This window comes from Protobothrops mucrosquamatus, unplaced genomic scaffold, assembly GCF_001527695.2.
Source record: "Protobothrops mucrosquamatus isolate PMUCROS unplaced genomic scaffold, P.Mucros_1.0 scaffold3637, whole genome shotgun sequence".
NCBI lineage: Eukaryota > Metazoa > Chordata > Lepidosauria > Squamata > Viperidae > Protobothrops > Protobothrops mucrosquamatus.
The window spans coordinates 98879-101063 of NW_015389598.1; the positions used below are offsets into that span (position 1 = coordinate 98879).

Genomic DNA, 2185 nt, shown 5'->3' on the forward strand with positions numbered 1-2185 from the left:
AAAGAGGAGGGTGGATTCACTTACTTCTCCAAGATGCTTCCAATGTCCTAAAAAAGAGAGACGGAAAAATGAAATGAACCATTTCTATGCAGTTACATTCTTAAAATTCATAAATGTATGAAACCAGATACAAACTGACATAATTAAAAAGTACTTTCTTTTTTCTTAAAAAAAAACATTGCTTTTTTTCCCCCAGCCGCTCACCTTTTTTAAAGCAGTTTATTTTTACTTCCTTGTGTTACAAAAATTATACCCCGGTTGAATAATAATAATAATAATAATAATAATAATAATAATAATAATAATAATAATAATAATAATAATAATAATAATAATAATAATAATAATAATAATAATAATAATACAAAGAAGAAGAATAAAGTTGGAACGGACCTTGGAGGTCATCTAGTCCAACTCCCTTGCTCAGGCAGGAAACCCTATACCATTTCGGACAAATGGCTGTCCAGTCTCTTCTTTAAAACTTCCAGTGTTGGAGCATTCACAGCTTCTGGAGGCAGGTTGTTCCACTGGTTAACTGAATTCCACACAGGTGTTGGGGTTTCCCTTGCCCTGGAGATTCAGGGGAGGAGGAGACCCCACAGAGAACACCCACCAACATGTCGATAGGAACCCTAATCAGGCATTCTTAAAATGGTGAAGAATAAAGGGACAGTGACCAGCACTTTCAATTCTTGCTTTCCGCATGGACTGCTTTTTCTGAATTGTGTATCCCTAATATTAGCCATTATAGGTAGTCCTTGACTTTCAACAGTTCATTTAGTGACCCTTTTCTCAGTTAAAACAGCACTGAAAAAAGTGACACATGGCCATTTTCCAGTTACCAACGTTGCAGCATCCCCATGATTGTGTGATCAAAATTCAGCTGCTTGGCAACTGACTCATATTTATGATGGGTGCATTGTCCTGTGGTCACGTAATCATGCATTCAGGATCACGAGTGCAGCCAGAATCCTACAAGCACAGAAATGGAAAGATATCGAGAGCATCCTGTTATATTGCATTACTGTCTGGTTTGGAAGCATCACTGCTCCAGACAGGAAGGCGGTGCAGAGAGTGGCGAGGATGGCAGAAAAGATTATTGGCAGTTCCCTCCCTTCTATCCAGGACATGATGGCATAAAAGTGTTGCTTGAGCAGGGCCCGCAAGATTATCTGGGACACAACACATCCTCTTCATGACCTGTTTTCCCTGTTACCTTCTGGGAGGAGGCTCTGTGGTATCAACCGTGTGAACTTTCAAGCTTCCTCTTTCCGCTATGTATTCAAGATGGACAGTGACTAATATTTATATGTAAGGGTGGTAGGTATATATGTATGTATGTATATAGCATGTTTATATAATATGTGTTATGTATGTGTATACTTTTGAGAACAGGCAGCAGAATTTCATTTTTTATGTATACCAGTGTGCCCACAGTAAAAATAATGACAATAAAGGTTTTCTTATCTTATCTATATATCAATCTCCACAACAGAAGAATGGATGGAGAAAATGATGAAGCTAGAAAAAAATGACAGAATTGCTTTAATTAGAGAAAAATATATATATTAGTTTCTACTTGGAAACTGCTTCTGGACTTTGTGCTTGATTGTGCTTATTAGACTTTGTTTTTATAGACAGGCTAATACTGTAATTACTAAACATGTAAAAGTAAAAAGTTGAAATTGTAATTTTATTTTGTATTTTACAGCATTGAAAAAAGTTGGAAGGCAATGCTTTTTTTGTCTTTCCCCTTTATCCTGTGTGAGGCTAAAGCAGTCTACTCCACTTCATCATTGGTACACCAGGATACAAAAAAAGATGCTGAGGCCCTAGAAAGAATGCAGAGAGGAGCAACAGAGATGATAAGGGCTCTGGAAGCCAAACCGTACAATGAATGGCTAAGGGAACTCGGTATGCTTAGCTTAAGAAAGAGAGGGTTTAGGGGAGATAGGACAGCCATCTTCCAATACATGAAAGACTGTCATAGGGGAAAGGGCATCGATTTACTCTCTGTAGCACCTGAGGGCAAGACAAGAAGCAAGGGGTGGAAGCTCATCAGAATGAAATCCAACCTAGAAATAAGGAAGAATTTCCTGACAGTGAGAACAATTAATCATTGGAACAGCCTGCCTCCCCAAGTTGTGGCTGCTCCATCACTGGAGGCTTCCAATAATAGATTGGC

At 38.3% G+C, this 2185-nt stretch overlaps 1 protein-coding gene across 1 annotated transcript in view; it reads right to left on the reverse strand.

The window, feature by feature from the left end:
- The window catches only part of LOC107297987 (zinc finger protein RFP), a gene marked incomplete in the record, with an annotated part of 60679 nt that overhangs the window by 9902 nt on the left and 48592 nt on the right, over positions 1-2185 (reverse strand). Inside the window, 1 exon segment of the mRNA XM_029286430.1 lies at positions 25-47. Within this exon segment, the coding sequence (XP_029142263.1) occupies positions 25-47 (23 nt within the window).